This window comes from Cherax quadricarinatus, chromosome 10 (assembly GCF_038502225.1).
Source record: "Cherax quadricarinatus isolate ZL_2023a chromosome 10, ASM3850222v1, whole genome shotgun sequence".
Taxonomy (NCBI): domain Eukaryota; kingdom Metazoa; phylum Arthropoda; class Malacostraca; order Decapoda; family Parastacidae; genus Cherax; species Cherax quadricarinatus.
The window spans coordinates 31,520,654-31,540,618 of record NC_091301.1 but is presented as its reverse complement, the minus strand read 5'-3'; the positions used below and the strand labels follow the sequence as shown (position 1 = coordinate 31,540,618).

Genomic DNA, 19,965 nt, shown 5'->3' with positions numbered 1-19,965 from the left:
TGCAATGTCAGCAGTTTACTGACATTTGTGATGAATGGTTTGAAAAACCGACAAGTTGAAGATTGAGACACTTATGCAGCATATGGGAATCTTTATTCAGGAAACGTTTCGCCACACAGTGGCTTCATCAGTCCAATACAAAGAGGAAGGCGTAAGGAGAGGAGGAGAATGAGGTAATCAGTCCCTCAACCTGGAGTCGATGTGTTCAGTCCATCGAGTCCAGGTTGAGGGACTGATTACCTCATTCTCCTCCTCTCCTTACGCCTTCCTCTTTGTATTGGACTGATGAAGCCACTGTGTGGCGAAACGTTTCCTGAATAAAGATTCCCATATGCTGCATAAGTGTCTCAATCTTCAACTGACATTTGTCTTAACACCATGTCTCAAGGAGTTTCATATATACTCCAGTATGTCTAAAATATTGCTGAGACCTATAAATACTTTGTATATATTTCTAGAAAATAGTAAATGACCAAGGCAGGTAAAAATGTTCACCTGTTGGTGTGATTGTGACTATTTGAGTACTCTCTCAGTACATAATTGTTACAAGTATAGTCATACCCAACATTTTTATACTAGGATGCGCTCCTTTATTTTATTATACATACATATATGTTTGTCTGCTAGTGCTTCCTCTTTTTATTATTATGTTAGGTTAATACTGGAAACTGTGTTTCCCAATAATGGTGCAACTGTCTTGATGCACCAGGTAAATGACTGGACACTAGTTTAGCTGCCGGCTTACTTCTCCTGACCGACCTCATCTGGGGGTATACGGTCATTCTGTTTGGCAGTAGGTTCACAACACACGCTCAGAGTAGCTTCACAATACTCACTCTGAGTAGGCTCACAACATGCACTCTGAGTAGCACTCTCACTCCTAGTCTGATCTCTGATTTCTAAGAGTTCTCTGTTCATATACATATCCCTTGCATGGGATTGATAAATCTTCCTGTCTGGATAATTTAATGTCTCTGTGAAGACATTGGTAAGGATTATGTTAGCAAGGACCTGCCTCGCATGGGCCAGTAGGCCTTCTGCATTGTTCCTCCATTCTTATGTTCTTATGTTAAGTCAGTTACTTTGTCATATATTGATTGCCTAACTCTACTACTGGGAATTATGTCTTCCCAGTAAACTCTTGTGTCGTATATATAATTGTATCCTTTGTGTGTTAAGGATAAAGTAATTTTATTACTCTTTATTAAGATTACGATTCCTAGGAATAAGAAGATCCTATAAGTTTTATTGTTATTAAAGACACAGACTTTACATGAGTTTTGGTCATCCTACAGAAAGAAAGAAGGTTAACGAAGTCTTTGGTTAAGAAGGCTATATTTGCAGTACTAAAACCTTGTTGCTATTGGGGTTCTACCCTAGACAATAGCCAACCTAGCAACTGATACCCCATCAAGGATCAGTGGCCTAATGTTAAATACTCCAACTGCAACAAATGGGGGCCTGTCCAGGAAAAGGATCAATGCAGTATATTACCACAACAAATGGAAGTTCCTTCTTTCTGGTTATGGATGACCTAAAGTTAAGAGTATGGCAATCTGTAAAGAGAAATCTCTAGAACGGAAGTTGCTAACTTGAGTGTTTGACTCCCAGCAATGATGGCTACTGATGTTTGGCTCTCACTTACCACTCACCCAGAAGACAAGCAATTATGGGGTATAAGGAACTATGTTGAGTATGTCCCTACCTTTTCTTCCCCATTGCTATGGTATTTGCAACACCATTACTGGGCCAAGTGAAAGGACTGATTTTGGCAGGTTCTTGGTGGGTGCCTCCCTATATGTTTGGAGCACTGAAGATTGGTTTGATTGTTTTCTCCTCGGGTGTCGGAGCTGCCAAAAGCATCCACGCAATGGGAGCTAGCACGGTTGGTGTTGCTGCTTGCACCCCTAGTAAGACCAAGAACCTTTCAGTCATTTTCTGTGAGTCACTGCTGTCCTGGGATGAAGCTTATCAGTCTAGTTAGTATATTGAAAAGATACAAGTTAAGTGATGACATTATGGAACAGAATATACTCTGGTTCCTTGATGTTCACTGCAGGTTAATGTGGACTTCATTAATCTGTTCTGCAGCCTTGTTGGAATTGTTGGTTCAGCTACTTCTCTATCTAATACTGCTAGTGCCTCTCTTTTTGTGCAATTTCTGTATACAGAAATCTTTGTAGTCCTGTTGGTCTCGTTGGTCTTATTGTCATTTGGAGACATTGAAGACTAAGGTAAGAAACAAGACTTGTATTTGTTCAAGCTTTTATGGAAACAAAAGTGTGTGGTGTGAGATTGTGTTACCACCTCTGGACCTCTGGAACGAGTGTTGAGCAGAGATGAGGCAAAACTGTAAGGGCTACTCTTGGAGAGAGAACCCATGGGTGACGCTACAGTCACTGGTGACACGTTAGTCACAGGTGACACCATAGATAATTCTTCAAAGGAATTTACCCAAGGGAGTAGTAAAGGAATGGTCAAACTACTGTCACTTGAAGAGACATTACCAGTGCTCTTGACAGGATGTCTACGCCAGGGAGTCACTGTCTGAGTCGGACTTGTCTGAGGTACTCATGGCAAGCGACATGTGCTTTCTTGTATTGTTTTCCTCATGTGTGAGCCAGCGATTGTCTTTCTGTCTGTTACTGTCTGAGCTGTTGCTTCAGCAACTTGTGTTGTGGCTCAGCTGCAAGGAGGCGTAGAAGAGTGGCTCGTCGGAACTCCAAGATATGCTTTGAAAACGATAGTTTTCTCGCCGCATTGTCTCATGCTGCTGCATCTTTTCTTCTGGGTATCTCACTCAGAACTTCCTTCATCACCTGGAAGAGGTTGTTTTGAAGGTATACATATTCAGCAGAGGGACATGAGAGTAGAGACGTGACGGACACTTCAGGAAGAGCCAGACACTCTTTGTATTTTCCAAGACATCGTTGTTCTTGATGCCTGGGAAAGGTTTCACTCCCAGCATTAATACATATTTCATGCACACCTTCTGACATACTAGCCTCTGTATCATAAGCTAGTCCCTGAGCAGGAGTCAGCCTATACTCCTGACATACTAGCCTGTCTTATAAGCTAATCCCTGAGCAGAAGCCTACATATGCTTCCTGACACACTAGCCTCTGTATCACAAGCCAGTCCCTGAGCAGGAGTCAGCACATACTCCTGACACACTAGCCTCTGTCTTATAAGCTAGTCCCTGAGCAAGAGCCAGCATACACTTCTGACACACTAGCCCCTGTTTAATAAGCTAGTCCCTGAGCAGGGGTCTACAATTCCACCAGACTGGTAAACTGGTGAGTCTCTCTGAGCAGAACCTGATTGACTGTTCTGCCTAGCAAGGTAATAATGATGACAACAGTGGACTGATGCCAATGATGCATCCCCACATGAAGCTGAGGATGACAAATGTCTGTATAACCCACGCAAGTCTAGTGCTGAAGACATTGACTTTGTTGATTCATGAGGTAAGTGAAAGGGCTTTGAAGAAAGCTGTTGCTACTGTTGGACCTGTTTCTGTTGCCCTTGATGCTTCACATAGTTCATTCCAGTTTTAGTCATGGTGTTTATGATGAACCAGAATGTAACTCTAAGCAGCTGGACCATGGTGTCCTGGCTGTGGTTATGGCACTACCGAGAACGGCACTGACTACTGGCTGGTCAAGAACTCTTGTGGCACCAATTAGGGTGATGAAGGCTACGTCAAGATGAGTCGTCCTGCGAGTGATACACCTCACTGAGTATCATTGAACAAGACCCCCTCTGATGATTTCTCCTATGTCCATACTTGAGCGTTGCAGCTCGTTATCTTTGGACGCTGGAGTAGAGTAGTTGTCCTCATCATCGACAATTTTTGCATATTCTTCAGATCGCCGCAGCCGCCTCTCTTGGCATCTCTTCAGGTTTTGGAGCTGTGTCATGAGCTCCTGCTGCTGGACCCACTCACCATAGTGTTCCAGAGGGAAGTGCAGCTGTTTTGTTGACTAGGCAACATATCTGTCCGAGACTGGTAAAGGACTTGGCATTGGCAACACTGAGACAGGTAATGCTCAGGGCTTCTGCCATTCCTGTTACATTGAGCTGAACGACACCCTTGTGGTAGATAGCATGAATGTTTAGTTCAACTTGGTATGCGAAGTTTTACCACTTAAAATTTTAATACTGTATTTGTTAAGGCAATATTTTTGTCTAATACAGTTTAATAAGTGCAGAACTCACTCCATATTTATGATGAAAAGATGGAGATGTGTTTTGGCAGCTGAAGAGCTGAACTGTTAGTATGAAAATAATTTTTGAACTAAAAATATTTCCATAAAGAACTCTAAATACACATAGTCTTAAAAATGCATAGAGTAATAAGTTTGAGTATGAGAAAATTAGAGATTGTTTTATATAAAGATTACTTAAGACTTATTTACAAATTTTATATTTAACAGCCAATTTATTTATCTCTATATTTTGCTCATGTTTAATAACTTTTTGTATATCAACAGTAGTAGTGTTGTGTGTTGATAAATCAAGAAGATAGTTGGAGAAAGAAGCTGAGTGTAAGGTGTTGTACAGGAGATGTTATGAGTGGTGCAGAACACAGACCTGAGCCACCCCTCCCAAACACACTGTCACTCAACTTTTCCAAAACGCAGTTGCCGTGACGGAGGTCCTTACTGCCATGTATTCCACTACCACTGTTGGAGTGGAACATTATCTCCTCCAGTTACTCAAGACTGCTGATCAAATGCAGTCTCATCCACTACTGTGAAGCTCTATGAAGTCATGATCGTCTGCATGTTGCTATATCTACATGTATGCAGATACGCAGATGTGCAGCCCAAGTACACCTACCATCCGACTTACGACCTGCTCGACATACGACGACTCGACTTACAACCGTGTTTTTTATGCCAAATTTCTGGGAAATAAACAAGTGTTTGTGTTGTACACAGTGTTTATCTTAAACCTTACAGTATAAAATACAGTACTAACAGCATAAAAAGTAAAGTAAAACATGAAATACCAAAATAAAACAATAAAATAAAGTCATTACAAAAATGTTATGTTCATATTCAGTAGTAAAGTTCGACTTACGTCCATTTCGACTTAGGACCGGTTTCTCGGAACTAAACTCGGTCGTAAGTCGGATGGTAGGTGTATGTGAAGCATATGTTATAGTGACAGACAGTGAAATTCAGAGCAGCACGGTTCATGAGTGACTTACCTTTAGTAAAGTATATTTTAGTTTGAAATAATTTTAGACAAAAGTAGAAACCTTATCACTTTTCCAGATGCGACCGTCAGTCGTGTGGGGGAGGTGTTACGAGTATGGCCATACTCGACATTTTTTTATACTAGGATGTGCTCCTTTATTTTATTATATATATACACGTTTGTCTGCTAGTGCTTCCTCTTTTTATTATTATAATATGTTACGTTAATATTGGAAACTGTGTTTCCCAATAATGGCGCAATTGTCTCGATGCACCAGGTAAATGACCGGACGCTAGTTTAGCTGTCGGCTTACTTCTGACCGACCTCATGTGGGGGTATATAGTCACTCTGTTAGGCAGTAGGTTCACAACACATGATCAGAGTAGCTTCACAACACTCATTCTGAGTAGCTCTCTCACTCCTAGTCTGATCTCTGATTTCTAAGAGTTCTCTGTTCATATACATATCCCTTGCACAGGATTATTGATAAATCCTCCTGTCTGGATAATTTAAATTTAATGTTTCTGTGAAGACATTGGTAAGGGTTATGTTAGCAAGTCAGTTACATCGTCATATATTGATTGCCTAACTCTACTACTGGGAATTATGTCTTCCCTGTAAACTCTTGTGTTGTATATATAATTGTATCTTAATGCATTAAGGATAAAGGTAAGTAATTTTATTATTCTTTGTTAACATTACGATTCCTAGGAATATGAAGATCCTATAAGTTTTATTGACATTAAAGACACGGACTTTACATGAGTTTTGGTCATCCTACAGAAAGAAAGAAAGAAGATTAACAAAGTCTTTGGTTAAGAAGGCTATATCTGCAATACTAAAACCTTGTTGCTATTGGAGTTCTACCCTAGACAATAGCCAACCTAGCAACTGATACCCCATCAAAGATCAGTGGCCTAATGTTAAATACTTCAACCGCAACAATAATACAGCCTCTCCTCACTTAACGACGGAGTTTTGTTCCTAAGATTTTGTTTTAATGTCACCTTTGCACCATTCATAGCATTTCTGGTATATTTTTAAATGTTTATACAGTAGTGTACTGTATATTGTAATAAACAGAATAGAGGAAATCAGCTCTAATATACATTATTTAGGTATGAGTACTGGTCAGAGAGTCCATCGTAAGTCTGAGTCGTCGGTAAACGAGGAGTGAGGAGAGGCTGTATTAGTGTCAGAACAAAGACTGGCTATGAAATCACAAGAATTTTTATAAATTATAATTCTCAGAACATAAAAATTATATAAATTAAATAAAAACTAGAAAAAAGGTATACTGGCAACACTGCTGCAAGCGGCAGGACTCGATGTTGCTGTCAGGTGAGCATCCAGCGCCAACTTTGCAGTCTTATATCTCAGTAAGTACTGGTCCTATTTTTTTTTTTTTTTTTTTGGGGGGGGGGGTTATAGCACAGAAAATTGCCCTCTTTATTTAAAAAAAAAAAAATATTTGGAGCACTATGCAGGTAAATGTAGATCTATGTTTGGAGAGTTTAAGGGTTATGTGTATTCTAACCAAACCACTCTGTAATCTGGAAACTCCCTAATCCGGCACACTACAGGCCCCAATGATGCCGGATTAGTGTTCGCTGACCTGTATAAGCTCTTATATAAATAAGGCTGTTTTTTTTATTTTTCACATCAGCCAAGGTAGGCTGACCCAAAGGAGGAATTACATTTACCATCACTCATTCGGTAGCTGCTCTGCCATAAGTTTACAGATATCATAGTTCAAATGACTGCCTCTTTCCCCAAGCTGCAACACCCACAACCCTGCAAATAATTATTAGAATGAAGACCTAGTTAGAAAATTGCTACACTGAAAATACTATGCAGAAATCTTAAAATTAATTTTACAAACCAAGATACAGTACTGTATTTTTCTAATAATATTCCAATTCTTGTTATTTATTACAAAATTTTGTTGTGTTTCCTTTCTTTCCGTATCACCGAACTTTTTAAAATCTCAATTTCAACCATTCAAGCTCCTTGCTTTATGAATTACATACAAGAGGGTCATCTGAATTGTGATGCCTGCACGCTTTTTTTTTTAGCAAAACAGTCAGTCAGTGAATGATGGAGAATGCATTTCCTTCTTTGGGCCAACCTTATCTTTTTGAAAGATGGCCCATGTAGTAAAAAAAATGTTCAGTATATATATATATACAATTAAAAATAAAGAATCACACACAAAGTGGGAGTTGTCACAGCTGCTCTTTGCTGATGACACTGTGCTCTTGGGAGATTCTGAAGAGAAGTTGCAGAGATTGGTGGATGAATCTGGTAGGGTGTGCAAAAGAAGAAAATTAAAGGTGAATACAGGAAAGAGTAAGGTTATGAGGATAACAAAAAGATTAGGTGATGAAAGATTGAATATCAGATTGGAGGGAGAGAGTATGGAGGAGGTGAACGTATTCAGATATTTGGGAGTGGACGTGTCAGCGGATGGGTCTATGAAAGATGAGGTGAATCATAGAATTGATGAGGGAAAAAGAGTGAGTGGTGCACTTAGGAGTCTGTGGAGACAAAGAACTTTGTCCTTGGAGGCAAAGAGGGGAATGTATGAGAGTATAGTTTTACCAACGCTCTTATATGGGTGTGAAGCGTGGGTGATGAATGTTGCAGCGAGGAGAAGGCTGGAGGCAGTGGAGATGTCATGTCTGAGGGCAATGTGTGGTGTGAATATAATGCAGAGAATTCGTAGTTTGGAAGTTAGGAGGAGGTGCGGGATTACCAAAACTGTTGTCCAGAGGGCTGAGGAAGGGTTGTTGAGGTGGTTCGGACATGTAGAGAGAATGGAGCGAAACAGAATGACTTCAAGAGTGTATCAGTCTGTAGTGGAAGGAAGGCGGGGTAGGGGTCGGCCTAGGAAGGGTTGGAGGGAGGGGGTAAAGGAGGTTTTGTGTGCGAGGGGCTTGGACTTCCAGCAGGCATGCGTGAGCGTGTTTGATAGGAGTGAATGGAGACAAATGGTTTTTAATACTTGACGTGCTGTTGGAGTGTGAGCAAAGTAACATTTATGAAGGGATTCAGGGAAACCGGCAGGCCGGACTTGAGTCCTGGAGATGGGAAGTACAGTGCCTGCACTCTGAAGGAGGGGTGTTAATGTTGCAGTTTAAAAACTGTAGTGTAAAGCACCCTTCTGGCAAGACAGTGATGGAGTGAATGATGGTGAAAGTTTTTCTTTTTCGGGCCACCCTGCCTTGGTGGGAATCGGCCGGTGTGATAATAAAAAAAAAAAAAATAATAATTAAAAATAAAGAGAAAACTGGCATACTGTTACTGTCTATCTTTAACACAAAAATAACATGGTTATCCTCACCATTTAACTCCATTTGGTCAAGACAATCAATAGCACACTGCTGATGTTTAGGATAATGCATAAATTCCACTTGAAATACATTTCTGGGGATCATCTTTCCTTTCGGCATTAAGTCTAAAAGCTTCTTATAAACCTGCATTAAAATAAAATACTTTAATAAAATTGCATACAGCATGCACACAATAAAAAACTACATATACTGTACAGTCATCCCTGCTAATCTGCAGGTTCCTGTCATAGTGGATTCCAATTATGCAACATATTTACTATAGGGTAACCAGTGAATATATTCAGCCATCACACATTTTTCTAAATTACTCTCCCACTGCCAAATATCTTTTTATTCTGGTCATTATATTTTATATCATTATTAAGCAGATCAGAGTGATACACTACAGGGATATAGTCTCCAAAACAGAAAAGGAACTCATAAATGAAAAAAAATTGTGATGCACATTTAATTTTGTTGGTTTCTACTTTTATGGCACCTCTAGCAATATAACCCCTTTACAAATCTGTAGGGATGACTGTATTGAAAAAATCCTTAAAAGAAGTTTAAATCATTATTTAAATTAGTGGTACACTATATCAGCAAGTTGATGAATAAGACGTGTGCAACACATGGGTACGATGAGATGTTTTGCCAACCTGTGACTCTCTTCAATCCATTACGGAGAATAAATACTGCGGACAGTAAAAGAAATGAAGTAATTTTTAGGTGTTCAGTCCCTTAGCCTTGATAGGTGTTCAAGCCTTGATAAACCAAAAGCAGATGTATGAGAATGGGAACTTTTAAACTATACTGGTATTGGAGGAAAGGCACAGCAATTGAAGACATCATCACAGGTGGGTAGGACCTACTAGTGAAAAAAGGTCAAACCCAAGAGTTGGACCAGAGATAAGGAATACAGTTGTAAATTTCCTCTGTACCAAAATTTCCTGTGTCAGACAATTACCTATCCACTGTCTGCAGTAAACATTTCCTGTACTGGACTGAAAAAGCCAATGGCTGGCACAATGCCTCATCAGTAGAGATAGTCATTAACATAAGCTTGAATACTGTTGCCAGGTCCTTAAGTGATTGTATTTTAAAGATGCTAGACTCTGTCTATTCAGCTCTAAAAAATAATGAGTATGCAATGGGTCTCTTTATTGATCTAAGAAAAGCTTTTGACACTGTAAACCACAATATCTTGCTGTCGAAGCTAAAACATAATGGAATCCGAGGTTATGCTCTTACTTTCATAAAGTCCCTTAGAGACACAGCATTATGCAACTATTAATAACACTATCTCATCTATCCAAATTATCAACACAGGGGTGCCACAGAGTAGCATCCTTGGCAGGGGTGCCACAGGGTAGCATCTTTGGCAGGGGTGCCATAGGGTAGCATCCTTGGCAAGGATGCCACAGGGTAGCATCCTTGGCAGGGGTGTCACAGGGTAGCATCTTTGGCAGGGGTGCCACAGGGTAGCATCCTTGGCAGGGGTGCCACAGAGTAGCATCCTTGGCCCCACTATTATTTCTCATCTACATAAATGACCTACCAAATGCTTCCCAGGAACTTAAACCAGTCCAGTTTGCAGATGACAACATTCATCATATCTAATTCTGATCCAATTGTCCTCAATAATACAGTCAACAACAAGCTCATAAAGATTGCTACCTAGATGGTCACTATATAATATATGTACTTACTCTCAATACCGACAAGACCTTCTACATGTTATTTGGAAATAAAGGTTAAAATACTCAGTTTAGCATCTATAAAAAAAATTTTTTTGTTGCTCAAGACAACATTACAGTGGACCCCCGCCTTACAATATTAATCTGTTCCTGAGAGCTCATCATGAGCTGAAATTATCGTTAGCCGAATTAATTTTCCCCATAAGAAATAATGGAAATCAAATTAATCCGTTCCTGACACCCCAAAGTATGAAAAAAAAATTTTTTTTACAACATGAAATATTAATTTTAATACACACAAACTGAAGAAGACATGCACGATTACTACTCTACTAAGAATAGAATACATGACACTTACCTTTATTGAAGATCTGGTGATGATTGATGGGATGGGAGGAGGGGAGAGTGTGGAAGTTATTGTTTAGAAGGGGAATCCCCTTCCATTAGGACTTGAGGTAGCAAGTCCTTTTCCGGGGTTACTTCCCTTCTTCTTTTAATGCCACTAGGACCAGCTTGAGAGTCACTGGACCTCTGTCACACAACAAATCTGTCCATAGAGCTCTGTACCTCCCGTTCCTTTAAGACTTTCCTAAAATGGGCCATAACATTGTCATTGTACAGGTTGCCAACACGGCTTGCTGTAGCTTTGTCAGGGTGATTCTCATCCATAAAGGTTTGCAGTTCAACCTGCTTTGCACACATTTCCTTTTTTCAATTCCATACTAATTCTCACCCTTTTTACCACAGGGATGGCACTAGAAGCTTTCTTGGGGTCCATGGTGACTTATTTTGCAGTTACAAGCACTAAAAACACTGGGATAATGTGAAATGTACCGAATGTATGCGTAGATGCGACCACACTGCCTGGCTTGTCAACACTGGTGCTGAGGCCACACATGGGACGCGTCCTGGACGAATCACGTAAGGCGAGTTTTTTATCGTGAGGCAAGGCAAAGTTTTTGCGTTCAAATGTTTCGTATGGCAGATTTAACGTAACGCAATGCGTTCGTAAGGCGGGGGTCCACTGCACTTACTCCATACTACTCATTAATCTATCCCTATCTTACTTATGGTATCTGTGCTTGGGGATCCACAAGAGAAAAATCACCTACAACCCAGTGTTACCCAGCAGAAATCATTTATTAGAATACTCACCCAATCAGGTTACAGACAACACACACATCCCACTATCCAAGTCTTAACCCTTTCAGGGTCGGTGTCATACTAGTACAGCTTGCATGCCAGGGTTGGTGCCGTACTAGTACGCATAAATTCTAGTGCCTTCAAATCTAGCAAGAGAAAGCTGGTAGGCCTACATATGAAAGAATGGGTCTATGTGGTCAGTGTGCACAGTATAAAAAAAATCCTGAAGCACACAGTGCATGAGAAAAAAAAACTCCGCCCGTGTTTTTGATTTAAAACAGTAACTGCAGTGTATTTTCATATGGTATTTATGGTTGTATTCTCATTTTCCTGGTCTCATTTTATAGAACAGAAGACATATTACAGAAATTGTAATGATTTTGATTGGTTTCACAATGTAAAGTACCTTGAAATTGAGCTCAAAGTAGCAGAAATGTTTGATTTTTGCCAATGTTCAAAAGTAAATAAATCATGCCATGCGTCCAGTACACGTCAACTGGTGAGTCTAATATTCTTTCACAAGTGCGCTTATATTATTTATACCATTTCTATACTAATGTATTAGTCTGCATAACAGCAAATCTTCTATTATTTGTGAGAATAAAAATTCAAAGTGGAAAGCAAAAGAAATGTAATAGGGGCCTGGGGACGTGACTAATGAACAGAGAAAATGTTATTTTAGTGCCAGGAATGTCTGCCTTGTTTATTCTGGACCCTATTTGGAAATTGGCATCTCTTGAAATTTGTGTGAAATTGGCAAAAATTGCCAATTTCTGACCACTTTATTGAATAGTTGAAATCAGTAAATGGGTGGTTTCTTGTACTCATTCGATACAACAAATGGAGTTCTAGCAAAATAGTTATGATTTTTGTCGACTGGTACAATGAAATTGACTGAAAATAGGGCTCAAAGTGGGCAAAATCGTCGATGTGTAAACATTGTCGAGACCACTAACTTTGCCAGAGCATAATTCCGTAAGTTTTCCATCAAATTTCATACTTTTGGTGTCATTATGATCGGGAAAAGATTCTCTATCACTTCACATTAAACAATCATTTTTAATTTTTTTGAAAAATTTTTGACCCTGAGAACAAGTTTAGGAGAGGGCCTCTCAACCCTGAAAGGGATAACCTACTCATCATACAAAACATTCACACCAACTTTTCCTGGAGAAATGCAACAGAACACATACATAATACAGTGGACCCCCGGTATTCGATGGCATCGGTATTCAATAAATCCGGTATTCGATGCATTATATCGCAAAAATTTTGCCTCGGTATCCGATCGAAAACCCGGATTTCGATGTGATTCGTATGAGATGTGTCCATGTGTGGCCTGAACTGCCCCGTGTGTGCCAGTGTTTACAAGCCAGCCAGTGTGCGCGCATCTAAGGATACATTTGGTACATTCCACATTATCACTGTTTTTGGTGCTTGTTTCTGCAAAATAAGTCACCATGGGCCCCAAGAAAGCTTCTAGTGCCAACCCTTCGAGAAAAAAGGTGCTAATGACTATTGAAATGAAGAAAGAGATAATTGCAAAGTATGAAAGTGGAGTGCGTGTGTCGGAGCTGGTCAGGTTGTATAGTAAACCCCAATCAACCATTTCTACTATAGTGACCAGGAAAACGGCAATCAAGGATGCTGTTCTTGCAAAAGGTGCAACTATGATTACGAAACAGCGACCGCAAGTGTTAGAAAATGTTGAGAGACTGTTATTGGTGTGGATAAATGAAAAACAGATAGCAGGAGATAGCATCTCTCAAGCGATCATTTGTGAAAAGGCTAGGCAGTTGCATGACGATTTGGTAAAGAAATTGCCTGCAACTAGTGCTGATGTGAGTGAATTTAAAGCCAGCAAAGGTTGGTTTGAAAGATTTAAGAATCGTAGTGGCATACATAGTGTGATTAGGCATGGTGAGGCTGCCAGTTCGGACCAAAAAGCAGCTGAAAAATATGTGAAGGAATTCAAGGATTACATAGACAGTGAAGACTTGAAACCTGAACGAGTGTTTAATTGCGACGAAACAGGCCTGTTTTGGAAGAAAATGCCAAGCAGGACCTACATTACTCAGGAGGAAAAGGCACTCCCAGGACATAAGCCTATGAAAGACAGGCTTACTCTGTTGATGTGTGCCAATGCTAGTGGTGATTGCAAAGTGAAGCCTTTATTGGTGTATCACTCTGAAACTCCCAGAGTGTTCAGGAAAAACAATGTCCTCAAGGCTAATTTGTGTGTGCTGTGGAGGGCAAACAGTAAGGCATGGGTCACTAGGGACTTTTTCTATGACTGGTTACACCATGCATTTGCCCCCACTGTGAAAAATTACCTAATGGAAAAGAAATTAGACCTTAAGTGCCTCCTGGTATTAGACAATGCCCCTGGTCATCCTACAGACTTGGCAGAGCAACTTTCTGGGGACATGAGCTTCATTAAGGTCAAGTTTTTGCTTCCTAATACCACTCCTCTCCTGCAGCCCATGGACCAGCAGGTTATTGCAAACTTCAAGAAACTGTACACAAAAGCTATGTTTCAAAAGTGCTTTGTAGTGACCACAGAAACTCAACTGACTCTAAAAGAGTTTTGGAAGGATCACTTTAATATCCTCAATTGTATAAACCTTATAGGTAAGGCTTGGGAGGGAGTGACTAAGAGGACCTTGAACTCTGCTTGGAAAAAACTGTGGCCAGAATGTGTAGACAAAAGGGATTTTGAAGGATTTGAGGCTAACCCTGACAAGCCTATGCAGGTTGAGGAATCCATTGTGGCATTGGGGAAATCCTTGGGGTTGGAGGTTAGTGGGGAGGATGTGGAAGAGTTGGTGGAGGAGGACAATGATGAACTAACCACTGATGAGCTGATACATCATCTTCAACAGCAAGAGGCCACACTTGAGGAAACTGCTTCAGAGGAGGGTATAGAGAAATTGAAGAAGTTGCCTACTTCAAAGATTAAGGAAATGTGTGCAATGTGGCTTAAAGTGCAAACCTTTTTTGATGACAATCACCTTAACACAGCTATTGCAAGCCGTGCTGGTGACTATTACACTGACAATGTTGTGAAACACTTTAGAAAAGTCATAAAGGAACAGGAAGTACAGGCCACTATGGACAGATATGTTGTGCAACAGAGGTCCAGTGGCTCTCAAGCTGGTCCTAGTGGCATTAAAAGAAGAAGGAAAGTAACCCCAGAAATGGACTTGCTACCTCAAGTCCTAATGGAAGGGGATTCTCCTTCTAAACACTAACACCTCTCCCCTCCTCCCATCCCATCCATCATCACCAGATCTTCATTAAAGGTAAGTGTCAATTATTCTATTGTTATTGTTGTTATTGTAATTATTCTATTGCATTAAACTTCATATTTCATGTGGTAAAATTTCTTTTTTCATACTTTTGGGTGTCTTGCACGGATTAATTTGATTTCCATTATTTCTTATGAGGAAAATTGATTGGCTTTTCGAATCTTTCGGTATTATATGAGCTCTCAGGAACGGATTAATATCGAATACCGGGGGTCCACTGTACAAGAAACAAGTACAGTAGGGCCCTACTTATATGGCAGGTTAGGATCCAGGCTACTGCCGAAAAGCAGACTTCGCTGGAAAGCAGAACGCCATTTTTTTACACTTATAAATGTATATATATGCCAGATGACATGTTTCCACTAACATATATTAAGTTAACACTAGAACTTAGGCATTCAAAAACAATAAAAAGTAAAATACACACACAGTACAATCATTATTTACCTCAAAATATTTGTAGTCTTAATGTAGGGCAAAAGGTGAGTAGCATTTACTATAAGAAGTTAGGTGTGGTAGCCCTCCTGGCCACCCCCACCCACACATAATATACTACAACGATGCCTAAATAGTGATAAAATGCATATACAGTACACTCATTACTTACCTTAAAATATTTGAAGTCTTAATGTAGGGTGAAAGGTGAAAAGTATTTATTTATAGAAAGTGGGGTGGTAGGTAGGGTAATGTAGGGAAGCCAGCCTGGCCACCCCACCCACTATGTAAACAAACAGACGATGCATCTGGTTATGGTTCATAAACATTCATACAAACACCTTACAATGTGTACAAGTTGTCTCCACAGTGGTACAGTAGAATAAATAAAGACCAGTGGATCCCCGACATTCAATGACATCGACATTCGATAAATCCGACATTCGATGCATTTTAACTCAAAAATTTCGCCTCGATATTCAATGGAAAACCCGACATTCGATACAATTCGTACGAGACGTATCCACGTGTGGCCTGAACTGCCCCATGCGTGCCAGTGTTTACAAGCCAGTCAACGTGCACGCATCTAAGGATACATTCGGTACATTCCATATTATCCATATTATCTCTGTTTTTGGTGCTTGTTTCTGCAAAATAAGTAACCATGGGCCCCAAGAAAGCTTCTAGTGCCAACCCTTCGAGAAAAAAGGTGCTAATGACTATTGAAATGAAGAAAGAGATAATTGCAAAGTACGAAAGTGGAGTGCGTGTGTCGGAGTGCAGGATGATTTGGTAAAGAAATTGCCTGCAACTAGTGGTGATGTGAGTGAATTTAAGGCCAGCAAAGGTTGGTTAGAAAGATTTAAGAATCGTAGTGGCATACACAGTGTGGTAAGGCATGGTGAGGCTGCCAGTTCAAGTCTTAATGGAAGGGGATTCCCCTTCTAAACACTAACACCATCCACACTCTCCCCTCCTCCCATCCCATCAATCATCACCAGATCTTCATTAAAGGTAAGTGTCAATTATTCTATTGTTATTAATCTATTGTTATTGTAATTATTCTATTGCATTAAACTTAATATTTCATGAATATCAAAATGGTATACAATACCGACAGATTGGTAGGTAAGACACACGTGTTTTACCTACCAATCTGTCGGTATTGTATGCCATTTTGATATTCATCCTGTCAGACACTGCAACACAATGATATCTTGGTACAGAAAACACCTTGGACAACTTTTTCAAGTGAGAAATGTTTGATCTGAGAGGGATGTGTCCTCTCAGTGGCTGCTTTCTCACTACTACTACTCTGCACCTCTCCTTCCGACAGCATTTAAGTCTCCTCACTGTCGCTTGATCTTCAGATAGTTCCTGACTATGGAACTGAACTTCTCCAGGTTGAGGGACTGACAACCTCAAATCTACGACTTTAAGGGTGATGGACTGATTACACCATCTTCACATCTCTACTGTTCCTGCCTACTTTCTGTATTCGACTGAAGAAGCCTACTGTGTAGGCGAAACATTTCGGAATAAAGCTGCCTAACTGTTGCCTATGTGTCTTACCTATTAATATTTTATGTGGTAATTTTTTTTTTTTCATACTTTAGGGTGTCTTGCACGGATTAATTTGATTTCCATTATTTCTTATGGGGAAAATTAATTCGACTTTCGATATTTTCGACATTCGATGGTTCTCAGGAATGGATTAATATCGAATGTCAGGAGTCCACTGCACTTCCATTCTCAAGTAATTTTTAGAAGGAATAATGCTCTGACAAATTATTATTATTACAAGTTTATTTTTTTTTTATTAACACACTGGCCGATTCCCACCAAGGCAGGGTGGCCCGAAAAAGAAAAACTTTCACCATCATTCACTCCATCACTGTCTTGCCAGAAGGGTGCTTTACACTACAGTTTTTAAACTGCAACATTAACACCCTTCCTTCAGAGTGCAGGCACTGTACTTCCCATCTCCAGGACTCAAGTCCGGCCTGCCGGTTTCCCTGAATCCCTTCATAAATGTTACTTTGCTCACACTCCAACAGCATGTCAAGTATTAAAAACCATTTGTCTCCATTCACTCCTATCAAACACGCTCACGCATACCTGCTGGAAGTCCAAGCCCCTCGCACACAAAACCTCCTTTACCCCCTCCCTCCAACCTTTCCTAGGCTGACCCCTACCCCGCCTTCCTTCTACTACAGACTGATACACTCTTGAAGTCATTCTGTTTCGCTCCATTCTCTCTACATGTCCGACCCACCTCAACAACCCTTCCTCAGCCCTCTGGACAACAGTTTTGGTAATCCCGCACCTTCTCCTAACTTCCAAACTACGAAATCTCTGCATTATATTCACACCACACATTGCCCTCAGACATGACATCTCCACTGCCTCCAGCCTTCTCCTCGCTGCAACATTCATCAACCATGCTTCACACCCATATAATTAGTATGGGTGTGACCATAATAATTCAAATTCAAATTCAAATTCAAAGTTTATTCTCTATAAGGATTACAATGCTGAATTTACAGAATTTGGTTATTGTGTGGTTTACATGTAGTAAAATAATAATTACAGAGTGTACCACTAGAACACCTAGCATGGCTAGGCATTTCGGGCAGACTTAGATTAAATCTTAAGTTTAAAATATTACAAAATTATGAGGTAAGTTGGTAATATGGCTAAGTGACTAAATACTAGTTTGTGAGTTTAGCAATGTGAATGCTTTTGTTTTGGCACTATACATAGTTTCAGTATTGGAGTATCACAGGCCAACTTATGACTAGTTAAGATTCATTATTTTGAGATTGAGATTGATATTTCTGTTTATGGTCAAATGGGTGAGTGAGTGTAAGTGTTAACCACCAGGTGGTATTCGTGTAATTAGTTGACAGGGTGTATCAGGGAGATAAGATGTTTTCTGATGGTAGTTTTGAAGGTGATGAATGTGTCTGCAGTTTTAGAAGCACTAAACCCACAAGGGTCATGAATTGCTATATATAGAGTGAAGGCATACGAAAGGAATATTTATCTACAGTTATCCCCCAGTGTTTGACTAGAGAAAACATAATTCTTCCGACACTCCTACAGAGCCACTTTGTAAACAAATCTCATATTTGTGTCAATTTTTATTCTGTGGTGTATGTATAATGTTTATATGCTATGTAACGTGTTTCTTATATAATTTTGAAGAAAATATCATAGATGGATTACTGAAAATGCCTTTATAAACATAAAATAAGACATTTAATGTGCCCAAGAGAGATTATTATTACATAGTATTACTATGGCATCTTGAGTAGACTCTTAGTGATTTTAATGTGTACCTACATGCCAGCACAGTGTGTATGTATATTTAGGTACAGGTACACATAAGCATAATTATCAGAGTACATATAAAATACGCAATAACTTTAAAACACTTCAAATTTTGGAAAGTTTCCAGACATAATAGATGTGCTCACAAAGAATGTAAACAAACTGGGTGGGGCGCGTGGTATTTGAAAACCACTTGCCGTATAGCAAATTTTGGTCATAATTTGAAATCGCTGTATTAGTGGAATGCCATAAGGTGGAACGCCGTAAAGCGGGTCCCTACTGTACATGAATAGTAGAAACCCAGTATCTACTGATTTGGTATCCATGGTTTCAATTACCCATGGTTTACTGTGGCCCAAAAATTCCTCTTAATTTTACATAATAATGGCCCCAAAGTGCAAAAGTAGAAAAGCTGGCAGTTGATAATTCTACACTTATTGTGCATAATTTATCAATTAAACTTTATAATAGGTATGTATAGGACTTATATACAGTGGACCCTCCCTTTTCATCTTTAATTCATTCCAGAGAGTCTGATGAAATGTGAAATCGACTAAAACCATTTTCCCCAATTAAATCCAATTACTAATCTGTTCCAGCCACCCAAAAGTATTAACAAAAAATATTTTTTTATACATTAAATATAGATTTACATACAGAAAAGAATGCAAAATCAAGTATAAAACAATAACATGACACTTACCTTTATTGAAGACTCTTGTTGGTGTATGGTAGACAGAGAGGAGGGGAGAGGGAGAAGTCACTATTGTTTGGAAGGGGAATCCCCTTCCAAAAAAGACTTTAGGTAACAAGTCCTTATCTGGGGTTACTTCCCTTCTTTGTTTTTTAATGGCACTAGGACCAGCTTGAGAGTCACTGGACCCCTGTCGCACAAAAAATTGTTCCAGAGAGCTCTGTTTCTGACGTCTCTTTAAAATTTGCCTAAAATGGGACATGACATTGTCATTGTACATGTTTCAGACATAGCTTGCAACAGCTTTGTTAGGGAGATGTTCCTCCACAAATGTCTGCACCCTACTCCACATTGCACAAATCTCCTTAATCTCTGAAGGAGGCACCTTCTCTCTCTCTCTCTCTCTCTTCCTCCTCCTCTGAAGCATTTTCCTCAGCTGTGCTCTGTTGCTGTTGTAGATGAAGCTCTTGCAGCTCTTCAGTGGTTAGCTCTTCACTGTGGTCATCCACCAACTCTTCCACATCCTGGCCACTCACATCCAACCTCATGGAATTCCCCAATGCCACAACACATTCCACAACAGGTGTAGGGTCAGCCCCAAACCCTTGAAAATCCCTCTCTTGGACACATTCTGGCCACAATTTTCTCCAAGAAGAGTTTATCATCCTGGAAGTCACTCTCTGCCAAGACTTATCTCTAAGGCCTATGCAATTGAGGATAGTGAAGTGATCTTTCCAGAACTCTCTTAGGGTCAATTGAGTGTCTGAGGCCACATCAAAGCACCTTTGAAACATTGCTTTGGTGTAGAGTTTTTTGAA

The 19,965-nt window shown here is 39.8% G+C and overlaps 1 protein-coding gene across 4 annotated transcripts in view; it reads right to left on the bottom strand.

The window, feature by feature from the left end:
- Positions 1 to 19,965, bottom strand: part of ECSIT (evolutionarily conserved signaling intermediate in Toll pathway, mitochondrial) — a 148,887-nt gene that overhangs the window by 87,098 nt on the left and 41,824 nt on the right. For all 4 annotated transcript variants that reach the window (XM_053775696.2, XM_053775697.2, XM_053775694.2 and 1 more), the window contains exon 4: positions 8,549 to 8,681. In XM_053775696.2, coding sequence (XP_053631671.1) covers positions 8,549 to 8,681 — 133 coding nt within the window. The remainder of the gene's footprint in view (positions 1 to 8,548; positions 8,682 to 19,965) is intronic.